The 21556-nt window shown below is 41.3% G+C and overlaps 1 protein-coding gene across 15 annotated transcripts in view; it reads right to left on the bottom strand.

Moving 5' to 3' along the window:
• The window catches only part of PHLDB2 (pleckstrin homology like domain family B member 2), a 105619-nt gene that overhangs the window by 54635 nt on the left and 29428 nt on the right, over nucleotides 1–21556 (bottom strand). For 14 of the 15 annotated variants that reach the window (XM_078065877.1, XM_078065871.1, XM_078065922.1 and 11 more), the window contains 3 exons: nucleotides 10125–10487; nucleotides 4138–4281; nucleotides 2937–3074 (listed from right to left, as the gene is read on the bottom strand). In XM_078065877.1, coding sequence (XP_077922003.1) covers nucleotides 2937–3074; nucleotides 4138–4281; nucleotides 10125–10487 — 645 coding nt within the window. Of the gene's footprint in view, nucleotides 1–2936; nucleotides 3075–4137; nucleotides 4282–10124; nucleotides 10488–17815; nucleotides 18017–21556 lie in introns of those variants that run through there. The other variant, XM_078065925.1, reaches the window with a different exon arrangement.

Genomic DNA, 21556 nt, shown 5'->3' with positions numbered 1-21556 from the left:
TGGCTAGAGATGCCGTCTCTTGGCCTGGGAAAACTGGAGGAAGAACAGGATGGGGGGGTGGATGTGGAAGACAAGGGGAAGGAGAAGATCAAGAGTTCGCTAGGAGCGTTGAGTCGGCAGTAGCTGTGAAATGTCTGAGTGCAGATGTCAGCTAGGCTACAGGATATGAGTCAGAAGTTCAGGAAAGTCTTATAAGCTAAAGACATACATTCGACTGTCACCAGTGTTTACAGGTCATGGGGAGCCATGGCTATAAGAATGTGAGGATACAAGAGAAGAGGATTCAGATCAAACACTCTAACAACTGGTTTTATAGAGGCAGAGGAACAAGCAAAGGGAACTCAGTTGGAAAAGTCAGAGAGAATGAGTATGAAAAAGAGAAGGAAAACCACAAGAGGAGGCATCCAGGGGCCAAGGGGCAGGGTGGGGAGGGGCAAGTATGAAGAAAAAGGGTTGTCCCCTGTCTTGAATGCTGCTCAGGACGTCTGATCACAAGAGGACTAAAAAACACGCAGCGGGTTGGGCAGCACCAAGGTGTTTCGTAGTCTTACCAGGGACAAATCTGATGGAGAAGTGGAGGCCTAGGCCAACTGGAGTTGGGGGGAGTGGGTAATTGGGAACTGAGGAAGAGGGCTCGCAGTGTAGGAAGAACACTGTTTGAAAAGCATGGCTATGATGAAGAGAAACGAGATAAGGCAATAGCTGGAAGGTAGTTTGTTTTTAAATAATAATAAAATGTAAAAATAATGTTGGCATGTTGGCAGTCAAAGTCCAGGAAAGAAGGAGAAGACTGGGGGAGTGGGGTGCAGAAGAGCTGACCTGGGATGGGATGACACCCAGAGCACGTCCCAAGGCACTTATCTTTGACGGGGGGAGAGAACCCTCCTGAGTGGGGAAGGGATGGGATCCATCTGATTTCTCAGAGAAGTACGTGGTGAGGTCACCTCTGTGGGAGGAAAATGGACCAGAGGTTTGAACAGAGTGAAAGTGTGAAACAGCCGTGTCATAAAATCATATAAGTTTATTTGAAAAACATAGTAATGCCGCCAAGCGGTATTTGAGTTTGATCATCAAAAATCTGTGTAACATTATCTAGCCCAGTCTGTTTCCACTTCCCTTGTCCTTCTCTGGAATCTCTCACCCAAAGCCAGTTTCTGCCATTTTTCACACCCTGTGATGACAGACAATAATCCCACTTTCTAAGACCAACGAATCCCCTAACAGCTGCATGAGCCAGTCCTATACTTCAAGCCCCCAGTGTCCCCTCTCCTATGCAGAGCCTCTGTCAAGCTTACCAAAACAATAATAGGAAGGATGGAGGTGGCCTCCTTTCTTGTTTCTGCCCATGTCCCTGGAGTTCCACCTCTCCTTTAGGTCCACAGAATATAACACACTTTCCCTGGGAGGTGGGATTGACACGACTTGCTTCGCTTTTGTGTCTCATGCGAATGATGGAGACAAACAGAATTTGCAGGCCATGCCGTGTGTGGGCTACACAAAGATAAGTAACTACATGGATGAGGAAGGCAGAAAGGCTTGTGGAGAACATGATACCCATTCCTCTGTCCCACAAATTTTCCAGGAGGACATAAAAATAGATACTAATAAGCACCGCAAAGACATCTCATGCTTCCCACGGTTTCTTGCTGTATCAGTGCAGAATCTTGGAAAAGCAGAATCGTCCTCTACTGCAGATCGAGACAATCAATCCTTTGACCTGGCTTTGAGCTTTTTAAAGAAAATATACCGACTACCCAAATGAATTCTTTACTATTTCAAAGTCTGGAGCTAGAAGGAACATACATAAAACTTAATGTGAAAAAGCTGGATAGTTAATCTTGACAAGCAGGCAACCAAGAAATTGATGTGTAGCTGTTAGTCTGACATCAATTTCTGACAATATCACTTTGAGCTCATTCTCCGGCACCAAGATCAAATGCCCTTATTTATAGGTCTCAAACAAAGAAGAGCCTAAAAAGGAAGCCGCATTCAGCAGAAATCCTTTCCACATATTACCTACTAGGACTTACTCAAACTGATTTTTTTTTCTTTTTTCTCAGCTTAGTGGAGAAGATGGTGAGCAAGAAAGAATGTGTTCAAGTTCGTTTGCTTTTTCCCTCTGAAACTGGAATCTCATTTTTTAATTTTAGGCTTGGTTTAGCTGTAACTAACTCAGAATGTGAGAGAAGAGTAAGTAAAATATTTCCCAGAGGAAATAAACAAATAAACAGACAAACAAAAAACCCAACTACTACCTTGAATTCTAAAAATTGCAAGTAATTTTTCCCACTTTCCCGAGTAGATATCAGCTAACATTCAGGTTGTGGCTTGAAACGTACGAGCGAGACCTTTTCCAAGGTAAATGTCAACTGTTTCATGGGTATTTTCCACTTGGCAGTGTATGAGGATTCCCTGAAAACTCCAATGCATTTGTCAAAGAGCAGTGCCCTTGCATTGAAGACAATGGCAAGGCAGGACAGGTGAGATGAATGGTTCCCATTCAAATTCTTAATAAACAGAAAAATGAAAAGAAAAAAGGCAACTGTATTTGAATATGCCTAAGTCATCCCTACAGGATACCAGTGGTTAAGAATAAAATTCTTATGCTAAAATCAATCTTTAAAAAACACAGCACAATCAGAAGAGCAGAAAGCCTGTTGGAAAAAAGCAATTCACTCATCTCAAATAGGTTAAGCTGCCATGAATATCAACTCAGAAAGTTCTATGGGCTCTACTCCCTTAGCATCCGCAGCTCAGTCCCTGACAGTTCTTTGTGAAGAACTTACCTCATCTTAAGGCTTTCCTCTAGTACCACTGTCTCCAAAAACATGACACACAAATCCCAAACCATGGGAATTCATACAACATTTAAATTCGACCGAATGGAACCACCATATTGCTCATAAAAATTGAATTCAAATATACTTTTCTTTTACCTTGGTCTTTTCACCAACGATGTTCTTTTCCAGTTCTGCTATTTTCCGATTTAGATGATCCAAAATTTCCTTCTCTTTCATAAGTTCAGTTGTTTCAGATTTCTGTTCTCCGTCCAAAAGAGCACATTCCATATCCAACTGAGGACACAAAACAAAGCTCAGACGTGTTTCACATTCGGAGAGATTCTCAACTGCCCACTTTAGACGTGCATTTTTAACAGCCACAGATTTCAAAAAGTACTATGGTATCAGCCAGACTGTGGGGTCTAGAGAACACCCCAGAGAGTCCAGGTGAGACTCAGAATTCCTATATAAGAAAGCTGGACAGCCCACAGTATATTTACTAAGAAACCTACCTATCATTTAATTTTTCTACTGTAACTCCTTCTCTGCTAACTTCTCAAGAGTATTTTGCCTATTTGCTCAGATTCAGGCTCAAGCACAAACCATCTTGGGAGCAGGTGTGTCTGTCTGTGTTTGTCCACAGAGCTTGGGAAGTGAAAATTACACCCGGCCCAGCATGCAAGTGATGCATTCTTAGCAATGCCAGCAGGAGGAACATCCAGGGTCTGTGTATAAGATGACAGGTGAGCAGTCCCCTTACACTTAGAGCTATCTGCATTATCTGTGAGTATACACATGCTAGGCAGAATCATTTGCTCCTTCTCGCTCTGTGGAAATAGTATGAAAATTGGCCCTTTCTCCTATAATAGTAATAGACTATGTGTCTGTCTCCTCTTTGGTTTGCAAATCTCTAGAAAGCTAGGTCTATTTTTGCTGCATATATAAATCCCCCTATAGTCCAACACGACGTCCAACTCACAGTAAGCATACTCAGGAAATGTTTGTTGGATTTGAACTTGGACACCTAAATATATGGGGACCTCAGCTGACAGATCCGTGGCAAGTCAGAGAGCATACAGCTTTGTTAAGACAAAATTGGTTATACCCAAAGTACATCAAAAATGGCTTCATATGTTTGTCTCATCTGACTTAAGAAAAAAAGACAAGGAAAAAGAACTATTTTTTTTTAAAAAAGGTATTTTTACCCTGTACTTGGACCCACTGAAAAAAATGTTAACTCATGTTGATTTCTATGTATTCTGCTTCCGAAACTTATGTCTTAATAGGCAGTAATATTTTTAAGCTAAAGGGAAGGGAGAAACAAGAGAGGGGTAAAAAGTCAACTCCTGGTTTATACCTCTCTGGAAGATTCATCCATCTGGTCATTGATATCTTTGATTTTTTGTTCAAGTTCTTCGAGGTTATTTAGAATTGCTATCCGGGTCTCTTCCATTGCTGCCAACTCCTGAATCCTTTGTTCTTCGTTTATATCCTCTGGGGTCTGCAATTAATCAACACAGAAAAGGGCTATTCACACTTCAATTCCAGAATCTCCCAATTTATAAACCAGTAGAAAGTCTTGGGTTTCACAGTCTCAGTGCCTCTTTGGATTCTAAAAGCATCCTTGTGATTGTTCTGTTGCAATTCTGCATTTTCCCACAAATCCTCAGCAGTGTGGGTCTTAAGTTACCTCATACAAACCAACTTAAATTCACCCATTCATATTCTTTTAAAGCTGAAATAACTAAGTTTGTACAGATGAGGAAGTTGTAGTCCATAGACATTGTAGTGACTTCTATAAGGTCATAGAGAAAGTTTGGCACAGCAAGAATGAGAAGCTAGACAAGACTTTTGACATCTTCCTTAGGGATCTCTTGGGCATGATGCTACCTTCACTCCAAGCTCCACACTCTCTCCCAACTCTGAGTGAACACAGCTTCTACAACAGTTTCCCGAATCTCTAGCCATACTCCGGGGTCCCACCACTAGGGTTATCTGTGAATGGGCATTCATGCTTAGTCTCCTTTCCAACACAAGGTGGAAAAGCGAGGGCATGATACACTTGGCCCCTCTCACCTCAATGTTCCATAAAGTGAATAACCAGGACAATACAGCCCTTATTATTTTAGTGACTCCCAAAATGACTGAAAACTATACACTTAATATGAAGTTAATTCATGTTTCACTTCTTGTGTTCGCACATTACTTACTGTCTTTATCCTACAGCACCTTCTTCCTGTATAATGTTTAAGACACCAACTGGGCCAATGGGCTTTTGTGACACAAAATAGGACACTGGTCATCATTCATAAAGTCATTTCACAGAAAAAAACTTGAGTTCCTTGGCAAGGAATGAGAAAGGCAGGAAAGAACCTGAGTAAGAGAGGACATACTTACACCCCTCAACAGAGAGATGACAGGTGCCCAGGGAAGAAAGGAGTATTTGGGATCAAAATTTGACGGCCTATTGTTTTAAGAAGAGAGTATAATGAATTGAAAATCGCCTCTTCTTTCAGCCATTTTAGGTTAGTTATCCTAGATATTGCCTGGTAGAGATCAGTCTTTCTGTAAGTCAAGGGATGCTGGGGTATCGGTACATTACTTATTCAATTTTTATCTCTCTTTCAAAAAGAGAGATAAATTTCTTTTCATTAGTACGTCAGCCATGAAACAATTTCACAATTGGACACTGAACACAGCAGCCTCGATAAGTAAATTATTGAAGTTTACTCATCAGTCAGTGCCAAGAATATTCATATTAACCAAAGAAATCATTAACATTTAGTATGCCACATGAAGTTCATTTATTTAATGATTTTTTTAAAAAAGATTTTATTTATTTATTCATGAGAGACAGAGACAGAGAGAGAGAGGCAGAGGGAGAAGCAGGCTCCCAAGGAGCAGGGAGCCCGATGCGGGACTTGATCTCAGGACCCTGGGATCATGACCTGAGCCGAAGGCAGACGCTTAACCATCTGAGCCACCCAGGCACCCTATTTAATGATCTTGAAAATAACTTCAAGAAGAGAGCCAGCAAGTGGCATTCTTTATTCATATTCTTTATTCTTCACCCTACTTCACTGCCCCTTAAGGAGATCAAACAATTGAGATGTCACAGTATCTCAGGGTAATTAGCAAAGGTATGCAGGCCTTCCAAGCTTTGACAGTTAGACTTTTAATTGCCATCTTAAATCCAGTATCTTGCCAATTAATAAAACAACTGCTGACCTTTTTATCACAATGAATCTCATTGTCTTAATACTCAGGTACCTGTTTTAGGGCGTGAGGAAGGCCTGTAACAGTGAATGGCATTCCAAAATCACTGACGTGTAATCCTAGCAGGAAAGGCCCAAGAAGGCCAGTATCCTGTTGGGTCAACATTTCATATTGGGTTTCAATTGCCAACATGGTTTAAAAATATCTCTCTCACTGGTGGAAGTCAAGCATTAAGAGCAAACAAAAGCTGAACAATCTGGAAAACCATAAACTTTCTAAGCAAAGAGAGGGTGAAGAAAGGTGACAGTGACAATTATAAATGTCTAACTCAAAGTTTCTAAACAACTGACCACAATAGGCATCGTTGATAACAGACCATTTGAGAGGCTATTTATAACAATCAATGCTGTCTAGGAAATGGTTGTTCTTTTTTGTTATTTATAAAGAGCAAAATCTTCAAAAGGCATTCTAAAACTCTGAATGGTTTGTGATGGAATGGAAGGAGAGTATTGTTTACACACGTACGAGCATCCCCAAATATGCCATCTGCGAGGCAACCTGATCTCCACAGAGAAAAGGGAGGGAGGGTAGGAACGGGACACTGTATCTGCTTGCCCCCACTCAAAATCTCTTCTTAGAAACTCCGTGCAACCAGAGGAAGTTGCAAGTGTGAGGGCTGTCCACTGTAGACAGAATGATAACTCAAGAAGAGAAGAGGGAAAAAGTTCTCAAGGAAAAGAACTTTTTTTTTTCCAAATAACGATATGAGGTGATGGATGTTAAACTAAGCGTGGCAATCATTTCACAATATTTGTAAATCAGGTCACAAGGCTGTACACAAAACGCACACAGTGCTGTGTGTGTGCCTTAAATCCTAACACTATGGAAGAAAGAGGAGTGAGCTATTCTCAGCTTCCACCTCAGGCGGCAGAAGCAGGTTCACAAAAGCCAATTAAAATTAGCATATTCCAGGGCGCCTGGGTGGCTCAGTCGGTTAAGCGTCTGACTTGGTTTTGGCTCAAGTGGTGATCTCGGGGTCGTGAGATCGAGCCGGGGCAGGCTCCGCGCTCAGCTGGGAGTCTGCTTGAGATTCTCTCTCTCCCTCTCCCTCTGCCCCTCCCCCTGTGCTCTCACGCTCTCTCTAAAATAAGTAAATCTTTAAAATATAAAATAAAATAAAATAAAATAAAATAAAATTAGCATATTTCTAAGATCATCTGTATCTTTACGTGTTAGCTTAAACAAGTTCCAGAACAGTAAATCTTAGGTTTCCTAAATATCATCAAAATCTTTGTTTCTTGAAATCAATGTGTTTGTCACATTCCTCTCTTCTCTACTGATCCTTAGATCGATTAATACAAACACTGTCCTTTGCTAAGTAAATAATTTAGTGAGCAGATTACTAAGAAGAAAAGCATCCAAAACAAATGGTCAGGACTTAATAAAACATTCTTTTATCTGCTGTCCTAGGGTAACATATATCTGTCTCCAAAAGGTCATACATGCAAACCTCCGTCCTTGGAACTCATCCCCTCCCTCGCTCTCTGCCTAAGCTGCTGCGTGGTAACCAGAGGCGCCTTTGATATTTCCTGTCTCCAAAGGATGCACAGTCTTATGTGCATCTTATGTGCACAACGGAGGCTGCTCTAAGCTTCAGAGGCCTCCTTTTCCACAAAAGCATATTTGGGCAATTAAAAACATCTGCCACCATCTGCCCGTTTACACACCAGCAGCTCTCTTGTCCCAGCCCTCTTCAGGAGGAAATCTGTCTCCCAAAAGATGGTTCTTAGAGAGAGACACATAGCTCACTGTTTTAACAAAATCTGGCAGCTGTCCATGATGGAAGAAATGGGAAAGGATTTTAAATGAAAAGGAAGTCAAGGACTTCAAAGGAAGCCAAAGGCTGATGAAAACAGCTCAAGTTTTCAAACGGTGGGTCATTTACTTTGCCCGAACACAACCAACATTTGATTCTGCCCCCCATCCTAGTTTCTAACAGTTGCATTTCTGGTAATAGAGACAGATGTCCTATTCTGAAGTACTCTCCATGGAGAATGAGTAAGGTCACTGTGGTCATTAGGAGAAAGAAGGACTGAACATTTCCGAGTCCTAATGCTGATGATGGGAGAACTCAGAAGGTAGACATGGACTCCTGACAAGGAATACTGAGTAAAAAAGTCAAAACAAACACACAAACTCCTCCTGAATAATACTCCAGATGATAAACTACCCCCAGAATTTTGCACATGATAAGGTCTTTCTCTTAATCAGTTTGTGTCCTTCTCTTACAACAAAAATTTAACTGATGTATTTTTTGTTTTTGATTCTTTGGCCATAATTGTCGAGAATCTTGGAATTGAACTTAATGGTCAGAGTTACTTAGTTAATTAACTGATCCTGTTTATTTAAATAAATAAATTCTTGTGATTATGGCATCTGTTTTTTTCTCCTAATTACTATTTTTTGTGTTAATTTTATTCCAATAAAACTTACATTTTCTTGTCACTCTCTTAAATCCTTTATAGAAAGGAGGTAGGAGAATTTATTTTAATTTCATAGAAAAAAGATTCTTGGGGCACTTGGGTAGCTAGTCAATTAAGCATCTGACTCTTGATTTTGGCTCAGGTAATGATCTCAGGGTCATAAGATCGAGCCCCGGGTCGGGCTCTGCGCTGGGCATGGAGCCTGCTTAAGATTCTCTTGCTCTCTCTCCCACTGCCCTCTCTTCGCACACTTGCGTGCTTGCACATGCTGTCTCTCTCTCTCTCCCAAAACCAAAAAAAAAAAACAAAAACACAGATTCTTAACCTGTGTGAAAAAAGTAACACCAAAAGATTTTCCTCTAATTCCATTTTTTTAAAAAAGATTTTATTTATTTATTTGAGAGAGAGAGAATGAGAGAGAGCACATGAGAGGGGGGAGGGTCAGAGGGAGAAGCAGACTCCCCGCCAAGCAGGGAGCCCGATGCGGGACCCGATCCAGGGACTCCAGGATCATGACCTGAGCTGAAGGCAGTCGCTTAACCAACTGAGCCACCCAGGCGCCCCCTCTAATTCCATTTAAGAAATCTTCAAATCTGGAAGACATTTGGAAATCAATATACAGCCAGAAGACTAAGTAATAGTTATGATTACATATGAATCTTACTTAAACTCTTATACATCCAAAAAATATCATAAGTCAAGTCAAGGGGGGAAGACCACTCATGATAAAAGACGAATTTCCTTACAAATAACTCTTACTATTTAGTAAAAACAAGATAAGAAATTTTTTAAAAAATGGGTGAAGAACATGAGTAAGTGGGTCAAAATACAAAGTCACAGCTAAAAATATGAAAAGATGTCCAACTTTATGCATAATTAAAGACAAGCAAATTAGACACCAATTAACTTAGTATATTGAAAAATTTTGAAAATGTACAGCCTTGGCAAGTGTATGGAGAATAAGGCATGCTCATAAACTTTTGGTAGAAGTGTCACCTGGAAATACTTTTGAGAGTATAATTTGGAAATACTGATTAAAATGAATAATACACAAACTCTTTAATCCAGCAATTCCAATTTTAGTAAGTGATCTTGCAGATACATTTGCACAGTATTCGCTGCATATAGATTTTATTAGTAAAAAAGCTAGAAACAATTTAAATAGTATTTCCAAACAATAGAATACTAGTCAGCTATTAAAAAGAATGAGGCAGAGCTGTGTATACTAAAATGCAAAGATGTGCAAGACAGTTAGTGAGGAAAAGAAAAAGAGCGGAACCCTGTATGTTTGCACCTGTGCGTCTACGCCTCTAACACACGGCCGTATACGCACAGGAATATGAAGAAGGCAGGTAAGACACTTCTGTGTTTATTTCTCAGGTGTACAACTGGGAGGGGGCAGAGAAAAGAGAAACATCCTTCTTTTGAGGTTTCTCTACGGCTGCATTTCTTACAGTGCACGAATTTGTTACTTTATAGTAAATGCCCTAATTTGCTGCACCTTGTTTAGCTAGTTACCTCTTAAACTGAAGCTTCACTAAAAACATTTTGGAAAACAAGTACGGTAAAACCTCTAGTCTCTGGGCCAATGCAGATGCAGAGCCCCAGGCCCTAAATCCTGCTCTTTTTGCTCTGTTGCCTTTACCTTCGGTAGGATACTAAGATAAGCAGACTCGCTGGAAGTTTTCAGAAAGGGAGGCGTGAGGTCCCTGAGCAGGTCATCATTCCTGATGCTCCTGGGGGACAGGAAGCCAGCACTGCTCTGCCCGACGCTCCCGCAGATTGCCGAGTCCGCATCGTGGAGAGAGCCTTTCGGGTGGCACCTGTACCTGGCGTCAGGGCTCACCATGGCTTCTTCAAACACGGACTCCTCATCAGAGAGCTGCAGCTTCTCAAGCTCCTTATTGATCTTCTGCACATCGGCCACGGTGGTGCCTGTGGACAAGCGACTGTCGGGCTTTGTGTATTCAGCACAGAGACTGAGGATGGTCTCCAGACGCTGTCTCTCCTAGAACACAGAAGAGGGGAAGGTCAGAGAGTTTGTGAGAATGCAGACAATCACAAAGAAAAAGACTGAAGAGGCTGGGACTGCTGGCAATTACATCCCACAGGTAAACCCACAGAGAGTGGGCTGGTGATGAGTTTCCATCATCTCAGATGGATGCATTTAAGGATCCAGATGGAACCAGGTGAAAAATGCCTGATTTTCTTCCCAAACCCAATTCGAGCTGTCCCCTCTCCTTGGATGTCCCAGCGCTGATCCCCCCACGTAGCAGCCCTCGGTAAGCCTTTTCTTGATTTATTAGTTCTCTGAACATTTCAAAGTCTTTTTTTCAATCTCCTTTTTAAAAAATCTTCACTCCCCCTTCCTTCTCTACCACTCTGCCTCCAACATATCTAGCTCTTTCATCACTATCGACTTAACACTTGCGCTTAAAGTTAATTCTCTAGCATCCCAGAGAAACCAGACACACAAAAAGAAAAACACTACTTAAAGAATCTTCTAATTTAAAAGAATTTTTTTCTTGAAATTTTTTCAATATTCTTTTGACATGACTCAAAATTTTCAATACTTTTCTCGTCTTGTCATGAGATAAAGGTCTTTTCCATCAATTTCTAACATGAGTAATTAAAATTATAAAGAGGTAGAAACGTTGCATAAAAATGAAAAAACTTTTCATGTCATATCCAGTAGAACGACAGCAATGTATTTCAGATTCTGAGATCCTTTTGATTCATTTAACTGCAACATAAAATGATAGTTCATTTGCTTAAAAAAAAATCAATATATAGGCCATTGATGTCTAGTACTAATGGTACTACTTACTGACACTTCACCAAGCTCCCCATACAAAACAAGTGGATATTTATGGTTTTTGACTTTAAGTAAAATCACTATATATTTGTGAGCAATAGTATATAATTTATGAAATGTTTATCGTAAGCCTCGACAGCACTGTTTGGGGTGGGGAACATTAACATCTCTACCTCGCACATTAATTCCAAGGCCAAAGTGAAAAGAAAAATAATAAAATAACAAAAAAAGTCTGTTGTGATTACAGCTACCACATTAAAAAAAAAAAAAAGTCAAAAGCCTTCCATAGAAAAACACTGTCTATACTGGTTATCAGTAACAACGTAGAAAATTTTTAAGTAGCACTGGGCTACTGTTTTCAACTTCTAACTGCAGCTAATTTGTAAAGACAAAATTCTGAAGGCAGTCAGCTCTTTGCCAGTTGAAGGACTGACTATCCAACAGCAAAGTTAAATAGAAACAGACCAACATAATGCCCTGGTTTCCATTAAATACACTAATTAAATGACAAGACAGAAGTCATTTAAGTTGTGTCTGACTTTTCTCTGTCCTCTAAAGTATGCCCCTTCACCCCTGCAAATGCAATCTTGATCAAAAGGACTATCACACCAGCTCCTCTAAGCCCCCACCTCCCGTTCACTGCCTGAACTTCTGGCCTCCAGCTGCAGCTCGGTCCTCATGGCCTCGTCCCTCGGCAGGCGCTCATAGCTGCACGGCCTTCTCCTGCGCACTCCTGCACCCGGTCCGTCCAGGAGCCCCGGGGCTTATTTATCTCTGCAGCTGATGCCAGCTGCCAAGCTCTACGCACCCCAGCTTTATGGGGAGGGAGCGGGGGTGGGGGGGGCACAGCATTCACTGCCTTATTTTAAACTTGTCCAACGACAGAGGAAAGTTTACATGGGAATATGCAAAACCCACGTGCAAGGGCATATTTAAGGAAGGGGGACGGGAACAAGACCCTATATTTTATCCCTTCTCAACAGCATCTGCATGAGAAACTAATGCTAATTTCCAAAGGAAAGTTCTCTTTCTGCCATTTAGGTGATTTAAGCTGAAGCACCCAAACTCCGTCCCTACTGACCTTTATAGATCGCAGTGTGTATACATTAGCCTGGACATTAATTACACGTGGGATTATCTGAAAATTGTCAATTCCCACTTACCAGGGCTTCAGGAACAGTGTGGTCTTCAAAACCACGGAAGGCACTTCTGCCTTGCCTGTGATACATAGCAAAATCCCTCCCACATCTCTTTCCCAAAATAGTTTCTTCTGCTGCCAGTGCTCTTGCTTAATTCCACAGGAATAAATGATCCCAGCCTTAAGATGAATGCTATTTCAGACAGTGGAACGCAGTACTCAATGGCTTGTGCACAGGAAGTGTGGTCTACTGGTATGTGGTTCTCTCTATTCTTATCACCCCATTCACAGCCAATCTGTCCAGGCTTGAATCACACACACAAGCCGCACTGCCGCCCGTGAGTCTCAAAGAAATCCAGGCTGCGCGGAGACACGCTGGCCCCATAAAAGCTGAACCAAAGAAAAATAAACTGATGTCAAGAAGTGCGTCAGAAGAAAGTCTGCAAGGCATTTCAGAAAGCACTATATGCAGCCTTTTAAGGAAAACCCTGCACAGAATGTACTCTCATAAAATAACTCTCCCCGGAGCCCTCTTCACTCTGGAGTCTTGTTCTTTCCCATCCATCACTCCAATATTCTCCATTCTGGGGGGCCTAAAACCAGGGCACCCATTCCACACCAAGACGCCTTTGAGAACCAAACAGGGCACTATGAATAATTATTCTGGAACGCCAAGCACCAGCAGGGACTGAGATGGACGGCCCCCCACCTAAAACCCAATTTCATCTGGCACTTCACCTGGCCATGCCAAGTTGGGAAGGCCACCCTCCTGAAGATCTCCAGTTTCTGCCCACCTCTCCCAGCCAGTGCTCTGCTGTGCGTTCTTTTGCAAAGCCACCAGTGCAAGGCCTAGGCAGCTAAATGGCACGAAACATTGGTGCTATGGCCTTGGAAAGTCGGTCATTTGAATCAAATCATTTTAAATACATTTTTTAATCTCCCTCTCTATTTTCGCTTTCCTCCTCTCCATATACCGCATGTATCGAAGAAAGCTTTGAAGGGGACACGGGATCTTAAAATATATACCTGAAGAAAATGGTGTGTGGTTCTTTCCCTCAGCAATTAAAAAAAAAAAAAAAGCTGCAGACCAAGGGTGTTTTGACCTCAGAGCTTTGTTTCTTTTTCTGAGGAATGTGTCTCGCAGCGCCGCCCAGCAGCTCTTGGTCAGCGACCTCATCCATCTCCCAGCGCCATCCATCCCCTGGTAACCAACAGCAGCCAGTCTGGGCCACGGGACTGGAAACGCAGTGCAGAAATAAATTACATAGAAAACCAACTGCCCGATACTCAAGCGCAGTTGAAATCTTTGTTGAACTCCTTGTGTTATAATTAACTATGTTGGGTCACTCGTTATATAAAAGCAAGGGTCAACTTTTAATGGCTAGAAATAATTTAGTTGGAAGAAGATATTTTTTCTCAAGAGGACCTGCTGTAACTGCTGAGTATGACCTTACTTCTCTCTCTCTTGTTAACCCTAGAGATTCAGTATCTCCATAATCGCCAGTTCATCAAAGATCTGTTAAGTTACTCTCAGGCCATAACTGTGCTGGAGACACAAGGACGGAAAAAGACAGCATTTCTACCCTCACATCTTTAGCGGAAAGCACAGCCAATCAATCAAAGAAAAGGGTGCTAACAGATTTACAGAAAACCAACAGATTCACATATAAGGAAGTAGTTGACCAAAATTATAGAAAGACAAATTTGAGTTGAGACCCTGGGATAAATATGAGTCTGTGTGGTCTGTTGGCCAGTGCGGTGGGCTGGGCCTTTCTATAAAGGAACCATATAAGCAAAGGCATAGAGCATGGACAAATAGAGTATGCTCAGGGATCAGCAACTACTGTGTGGCTAGAAAGATGGGGTTCTTTGGAGGAAAAGGGACGAGGTACATGAAGAGAAGTGGGTCAACTTTCTCTCTCTGTATACCAGGACTTATGAGATCCCAATAACCCTAAATAAAAAACCAAAGAGAGTCAGAGACCCTGGCCTAAAGATGGATGGCAGAATGAGATGGAGCTGACAGCACATAAGCATAATTTCCAGGATTCCATGAGCACATTCCGATGTCTCATTTAGGTAGGACAATGAGGAGGAAAAACAGAAGCAATGGTTAAAAGTCTTTTACGTGAGTCTGTTTGTTTTTAGAGATAAATCCTGTGGGTTAGTAACTAGGGCTATGATGATCAGTTCTTGTCTTTTTGGACACAGGGTAAAACAGTTTTTCAATTTCCCACTCCTAAACTAGATACAACCGTCAAACTTGCACTGGCCCATTACGTGTGAAAAGCAATGTGTGTCCCTTTTGCCCGGACAGCTAACACATGATCCATTACATGTCTTGCTTTGCCATGGCAGAGTGACACTCCAGATGGTGCCGGCTCCCTGAGCCTTGGCCCTGAGCAAGGAAATATGGAGCAGAGGCCTCATTCAACCCATGCTGGCCATGGAGAGTGAAGGAGAAATAGACCTATGCTGTTTTAAGCCTGACATAATTGTTTTCTTTTGTTTCCTCCACATTATGATTGATAAGCCTTGCTTAATTTCAAGCAGGTTATGGGCCCAAAAGTTGGAGACAAGAGCCTCAGAGATCCTACTAAAGGCAGCATTTATTTACTGTGTAATAAAGAATTTGGCTTTGCCCAAAGAGAGGTCTGGCCTTCACTGCTGGACTGTTGGCTTCTGGAAGGTAATCTATGTCATACCTGATGGGATTGTCTTTGTTTAGGACAAAGTGGGGCACTCCTGATAATCAATCTCGGGGTGAGGGCTGGCCACTCCACAGTCATGATTTTTGTGTGGGGGCCTGGGAGTCATGTGTTATCAGTCAACCTGGAGATGAGACTAACCAAGTGGACAATCAGTCATGCCTACATGATGAAGTCCCAATAAAAACTCTGGACACTGAAGCTCAGGAGGTCTTCCCTGGCCACCCACACTCCATGGGTACTGCCACACACCAATGTGGGTAGCGTATCACACCCTGACTCCACAGGGAGAGACCAGCGGAAGCTTTGCATTTGGAACCTCCTGACTCTGCCCCTCTACTTCTCTTCTCCTTGGCTGATCTTGATCTTAGCCTTTCCCTGTAATAAACGATAACCCTGACTGTAACGGCTTTCAGTGGGTTCTGTTAAGTCTTCCTAGTGAATTCATGAACCTCTGGGTGGTTCTCAGGAAGTCTCTGAACCTCTGCTTGATATCAGAAGAGAGGACGGTCGTATGTGGGGACAAGGCCCTTTAACCTTGTAACTGGCCTTCACGTTTATCCAAACATTGCCCTAGGATTATATTTATCAGTTTAGGACAACTGATCTTAGCAACTGTATATATAAGTAAGGAGTTTTTATTTTTTTGATTTTACAAATTATCATCATAAAAGTCAGTTTAATGTCTAGCTAAGAACATTTTATCTTGTAGTCTACCTGGGAAGTCCACCTTCAGACTTGTGGTCAGGGCAGTGCTTTATTCTGCCATCCATTGTTTAGAAAGCATGTGCGTGTGTGCCCCATCGGAGGGTTGCTCTGGAAAGAGGCCCATCTGACAAATGAAATAGCAATGGCTTTGTGTGATTATCTGTTCTGGAGGCAAGTGCAAGTCATCTGAAGAGTTACGGAATAACGTGACAGCTACGAATTGATCGACAAGCATCCGTCACGTGCAGATTGCTATTAGGATTTTGTATCAACTATACCTATTCTGGCTCCATGATAACGGAAAACCAGATGCCAAGGGAGAGTAAGGCATACGCAGATAACTAGGATACTGTTTGCCACTCAGTGATTTTTCAGTACCCGTTTCTCAAATATAGTCAGTACACCCCATACACAGGCACACTGCCTAAGGAGATCAAGGCCGTCCTGCGCAATGCCCTAAACTTCCCTCCTCTACCTCTTTTTATATGTATGGTCCTTCTTTCTTCAAGGTACCATAGTGGCTAAGAGCAGGAACTCTGGAGCCTGCATGCTATTTCCACAGCTACATGTGAGGCCCTGGGCAAGTCATTTAGCATCTGTGAGTCTTAGTTCCTCATGCATAAAGCAAGGAATTACTAGAATATCTATCTTGTAGGGTGTCATGAGGATTTAAAACGTAAACAAACAAACATGTATATGTATACACACACACACACACATACAAGCGCGCCCTTCTTGACCACAGTAAACACAATATAATTGTTTGCACAGGGATCTAAGGAGTCCCTCAGTCCTCCCAAGGTGAAGCCCTCTGCCTGCCTCACTGCATCCATAGTCCCTCCCATTATCCTTATGGTTTTGTTTCACCAATTTTCCCTCCCCTACACACTTATTTCCTCTCTTAAATTCTTCGCCTCTGTCTGCAAATGTACTCAAGTCCCCTCCTTCTTCCCTCGCCCCGAACAATAAATTATCCTCATCGGATTACCCAGTAGATTTTCTATTCCACTTCCTTACTTCCCTTCACACCTCCACACATTCCCAATCTCAAAGAAGTCACCAAAGCTCAACATTTCACTTCCCATCATTCTCAGCTCTTTGCAATCTAGAATAGTGTGTCCTGCCTTTGTAAGGGAGGGGCACCTCCCACTTCTCCAGGAAAAGTACGAGTAAAGTGAACAGAAAGGAGAAGTGCTTTGAAATAAAGATATCAGGACTCTGCAGAGAAAGCAAAGTGCTTCTCTCTGTAACCGTGTATTGTAAGGATCTGTGGGTAAATTGACTTCTCTCTCTCCCACAGAACCGCTGGGCTTTCAGAGCAGACTCCGTGTCTAAGCTTGATTAAGCGGAAAGAACAAAGATTTGGATTTAAAGTTCTGGCATGTGCCAGACCTATAACAGAAGTTCTTATCAGGTTCAACCCTTTGAGATTCTATAACCTGGTCTGTAAAACAGAGACAATAAGATCAGCACCTGCCCTAGGGTTCTTGGGAGGAATCAATAAAGGAGTGTGTCTGAGAACATTTACTATAAAGTCTAAGTTGGTGCCTGTCACAAGGCAGGTGCTCAGTGTTTGTTATCAATGATTAGAGATGGTTTCCATTAAAAAATTGGAAGTGAAATTGATAGTTGTCTTGTGGGTCCTGGAGAACCATCACTAATACAGGAGTCCCCCCTCATGCGAGGGGGATATGTTCCCAGACCCTCAGTGCGTACCTGAGACCACGGATAGTACTAAACCCTATATACACGATGTTTTTTTCTATGCGGACATACCTATGATAAAGTTTAATGCATAAAGTAGGCACAGTAAGAGATTAACAACAATAACCAATAATAAAATAGAACAGTATAACAATATACTGCAATAAAAATATGGAAGTGGTCTCTCCCTCTTTCTCTCTCAAAGTACCTTATTGTACAGTACCCACCTTTCTTATGATGAAGTGAGATGATAAAATGCTTACCTGCTGAGATGAAGTGAAGTGAATGGCATAGGCACTGTGACCTACTATTGACCTCCTGATGGTAGGTCAGAAGAAGGATCACCCGCTTCTAGACCAGTGTTGACAGCGGGTAACTGAAACCAGGGAAAGCAAACTGCAGATAAGGGGGGACTACTGTACCAGTTAACAAGCAAACCTAAAAGCCAAATCCAACTGCTCTCAAGGAAAGGCAATACCAGAAAAATATGTTATGCAGCCAAATGTGCCCCTGAAAAACTCACAGATCTATGGGGTTCTTTGGCCAGTCTGGAAGGAGAGAAAAATCCTCCACTGCCCAAAATTCCCTCCCGGGGGTGAATCACATGTCTGAGCTTCTGGCAACAGAGCTCTGCCCAGTTGCCATAGCAACCCAGGGAGGAAGAAATCTTTTCAGTCTCTCACTGCCCTTTGGTCCCTCCAGCCCCAGGATTACAGAGCAACATATATTCCCCATAGCACATGAAGTCCAGCCGAGTAACTTCTAGAAAGAACTACCCTCCAAAAAATCCATGCTTCTCTCCAATGCACACATTGCATCCCTGACATAAAACACAGATTTCTATTTCACATTGCCCCTGGCTCCACCTTACACTCCTGACATCATCATTGTTCCTGCCCGATGAGTACACACATCATTCACATACCTAAGGAACTTATCATATCCTGTCTTTGCTCATACTCAGACAAAGAAACTCAGTTCTTTTAATCTCATTTCATAAATCAACCCCTCATGCTCCAGATTATTTTTTTTAATTACTATTACTCACTAGTGTGTCAACATCTCCCTGAAAGCTACTTGCCCCTACTGCTATTTCTGTGTCCCTATTTTAGGAGCTTGTAATTAAGAAATACATATATGTATAAAATCGGTTTATACTATTTTAAGTTATTAATACATTTACCAAATAGATCTGATTATTAACATATCTAATAATTCAGTAATATGAAATATGTTATATAATTATATAAATTATATATAATACATATATATGCGGAGGTAATGTTTTTTTTTTAATTTTCATTTATATCAAACATGTCCTAAAATACTATCGCTTAACTTAATTGATCCTGTTACTTTTTAGACCAGGAATGTTTTCTTCAACTTGCTTTTTCCACCTCCAGTTATTTCTTGCATTTGTGAGGCAGACTCGAGGGAATCTCTCTCTACAATGACCATCTAACTCAGATCTGCTGTATTTTAGTCCTTTTCCTGATGCCTTTTTGCATCATTTTGCCATTTAAAATCAACTGGCAGACATACAAGTGTTGAAAATTTTTACTTTCATAAGATATTAGGGTTGAGGTGAACTATTCTTAAAATATTAATAGATACCGCTTCAAAGAAAGTGCTGGCTATGAATGACTCCATAACAGTTGTTGCCTCAACTCAGATAACTGAAGGGGGAAAATCATGCACTTCTCCCTACAGACTGAAAAGCACCAGCTATAAAAAAAGGAAATTCATGTTATCAGTGTAATCATCATTTCCACATAGTGTCTAAAGAAGTATGCCCATTATTTTTCCTCAGACATGGACAGTGTGTCAGAAGAAAATCTAAAAGGTGCGTAGGCCTTCTGCTCCATGCCATCAAAGAAAACTCAACAAAAGTCCAATATACTGTAGTTCATTTGCATTTTTATGTTGGCTTAACCAAGTTCCAGGGGATCTGTTTGTTTGCTTCCCCTGAAGGATCATGGTTTATAAAATGCAATCCATTGAAATACTTTTAGAATTTTATGTAATATTTTATTTTGTTCAAACCACAACTATATCTCCACACTGGAAAAATCTGTCCTAAAAAAAATAAGGAACTCTCTTTACGCACAAAGAAGTTGGTCGGGTAAAAAATAGGAAAGTCTCACATGTAAAAAAAAGAATTAAAAAACAGGTGGACTATCACACATCAACTGAAAGTTTTGTAAATGCAACTATGTATGAGAGATATATCTCATGGAAAATACTGTGTACTAAAATTTAAAAAAGCATGCTGCAGTTTTATACAGAGAAATGCAAAATAATGGGGTGCCTGGGTGGCTCAGTCGGTTAAGTGTCTGCCTTCGGCTCAGGTCATGGTCCCAGGGTCCTGGGATCAAGTGCGCACTGGGCTCCCTGCTCAGCAGGAGCCTGCTTCTCACTTCTCCCTCTCCCTCTGCCTCTCTCCCCGGCTTGTACTCTCTCTCTCTCAAATAAATAAATAAATAAATAAAATCTTTTAAAAAAATGCAAAATAAACAGTGACAAATCTTCTTTCCCTATTTGAGATGTTAAGGAAGTAACTGCATTTTCCTTTCTCTCAGAACAACTTTTAAAATTGTAATCTCTGCCTACCATGATTTAGGCCTTGGTCTTCATGATCTAATGGGAAAGACTGACTTTGAATATTTTGGCTCTCTTATTCAGTAATCAAAATGAAAGAATAATACATGTCTAAGAAACTTATTCCTTATTTCTATCTTAGCATTTTATTAAAATTGTCTTTTTTCAAAATCCAAATTACAATCCCAGAACCAGGATATGGTCTTAGCAATTTTGAATGAGAAACATCAATTTTTCCAAACCAAAATTCTTCAACAGAACATGCCCCCACATACAGATTTCCCCCTTGAGGTCAATTAGACTTCACCAGAGCAAAGTTCTTGGCTGTTCTGAACTTTAAAAAATCTCCCTGACTTCTGCTTCTGGAAAGATGGAGTAGAGGTATTTTTCCCTATTCCTCCCACTGAGTGTAACTCAGAACACTGGACACATTATATATAAGACAAACATAAGGGGCGCCTGGGTGGCTCGGTCGGTTAAGCATCTGCCTTTGGCTCAGGTCATGATCCCAGAGTCCTGGGATCGAGCCCCATGTTGGGCTCTCTGCTTAGTGAGGAGTATGTTTCTCCCTCTGCCTGCCACTCGCCCTGCTTATACTGTGTGTGTGTGTGTGTGTGTGTGTGTGTGTGTGTGTGTGTGAAATAAATAAATAAAATCTTAAAAAAAAAAAGAACTAACTTTTTAAAAAAAAAAAATAAGACAAACATAAGAAGACCAAAAGATAGGGAAAGGCGGCAGCTCATCTGGGCAGCTAGAGACCCAGAAATGAGTTCCCTGAGATTTCCTTTACCTCATATATCCCAGCCTTGGAGCTGGAGAAAAGGCAACGACATGCAACAACCTGACTCAATCTCCAAAGAATTATGCGGAGAGGAAGAAGCCAAACTCAAAGTATATGATTACATGTATGTAACATTCCTATAATAAATAATAAAATTATAGCTCTGCAGAACAGAAGAGCGGATGCCAGGGGTTAAGTAGTTGCTGAGAGGAGGAGGAAAGCGGGAGAGGCTACAGACCTTCTGTAGGTGACCTGTAGGTCGCCTTGGGGTGACCTATCTGCTCTGTATCTTGACTGCATCAATGTCGATATACTGGTTGTGATATGACAACTATAATGTCGCAAGATGTTACCACTGGAGGAGACTGGGTAAGGGGTACACAGGATCTCTCTGAATTATTTCTTATAATTGCATGTAAATCTACCATTACCTCAAAGTAAAGAGATTAACTTTTCTTCAAGTGACTTCTAGTAGATCTTAATCTGCACATTGAAATGGCTGACAAAATCCTTCCAATGAAAAGGTGATGTATGTGTTCCTATTGTAATACCTGTTCTGTAATTATTTTTAAATAAAACTAATCACAAACTTTCAAAGTATTCTTCAGAGCAGATATTCCCATAA

This window comes from Halichoerus grypus, chromosome 1 (assembly GCF_964656455.1).
Source record: "Halichoerus grypus chromosome 1, mHalGry1.hap1.1, whole genome shotgun sequence".
In the NCBI taxonomy this organism is placed as follows: Eukaryota; Metazoa; Chordata; class Mammalia; order Carnivora; family Phocidae; genus Halichoerus; species Halichoerus grypus.
This window is presented reverse-complemented; position numbering and strand designations above follow the sequence as displayed.